The sequence below is a fragment of the Belonocnema kinseyi genome, chromosome 2, assembly GCF_010883055.1.
Source record: "Belonocnema kinseyi isolate 2016_QV_RU_SX_M_011 chromosome 2, B_treatae_v1, whole genome shotgun sequence".
Taxonomy (NCBI): Eukaryota; Metazoa; Arthropoda; class Insecta; order Hymenoptera; family Cynipidae; genus Belonocnema; species Belonocnema kinseyi.
The window spans coordinates 29,863,595-29,864,630 of NC_046658.1; the positions used below are offsets into that span (position 1 = coordinate 29,863,595).

Here is a 1,036-nt window from a genome sequence, read left to right on the forward strand (position 1 = left end):
GTACTGGCAACCTAAGAACAGCATGACTTTTATTTTGCAACGATCTACCTTATAATCGATGACATGCTTCAACAGGACTCACGTATCGAGTACTCTCGTGGACCGAAGGAACCGAATGGAGCCTCTACAAAGCACCCCCAATGACCCCATTGGGTCCCTTTCGGTTCCTTTTTTAAAAAACTCAAAAAACAGCAAAGTCAACTTTTAAATTGTTGAAATTCGGATTCTACCTTTATCATCTTTACACTAATCTCCGCAGAGACCGTGAATGATATATTTCATATCAATATTATGAGGTTCATTATCTGTATCTGCATTTAGAATTTCTGCCGAAATATATTCATCTACAATATCAGGAGTAGTTATTTTACTTTTTTGTTTTAACGTTATGAACAAATGAACATTATGTAATCCACGTTTTTGATACTCAACAACATAAACGTATGCTTGCACTTTGCCGAAGAATTGTTGTTTTACTATAATGTTGATTAATTCATCTTTCTTTGCATTAAAAACTCGTGAAACAATGTCTGGTCGATCAAATGCTGTCTGACAATGTAATAAATGATCTTTCACTTCAGCCCAGTTTGGATTATATTTCATAGTTATAGACAAATCTGGCTTACCGAAGTTTCTTATAATTTCCATTGCATCTTGATAGTGCTGCAGCATATTACGGGGAGATCCTGAGAATTATGATGGGAGGGTGATAATTTTTCCAAGAGTAGTATGTGGATCATTTGATCTTTGTTGTAAATGATCATCTAATCCCTTAAAAGTATCAGCGCGAAGTGTTTTTTGATTCAATCTGCAGTAATTCATCTTATCCTTTTTGATTTTCACATAATTATCGACAACTCACTGTTGAAATCATCGTCCACCCATAAAAAAAATATATTTATCTATAGTTGCCATTCTATATTTAATATATGCAGATCGAGAGACTTGGCCTGGTCTAATAACACATGGTATGCTGTCATTCCAACCTTGTGTGCCATAAGGATAAAATAATGGATAAATACAAGGTTCTACGTTC

The 1,036-nt window shown here is 34.7% G+C and overlaps 1 protein-coding gene across 1 annotated transcript; it reads right to left on the reverse strand.

Moving 5' to 3' along the window:
- Positions 1–246: 246 nt before the first annotated feature.
- On the reverse strand, positions 247–672 carry LOC117182621. Its single transcript, XM_033375721.1, has one exon. It carries the CDS (start codon positions 670–672, stop codon positions 247–249), a length of 426 nt encoding a protein of 141 aa, XP_033231612.1.
- Positions 673–1,036: the final 364 nt, after the last annotated feature.

What these genes read in the sequence shown, in the direction of transcription:
- LOC117182621 (XM_033375721.1), bottom strand. Translation starts at nt 672, where the DNA reads ATGCTGCAGCACTATCAAGATGCAATGGAAATTATAAGAAACTTCGGT.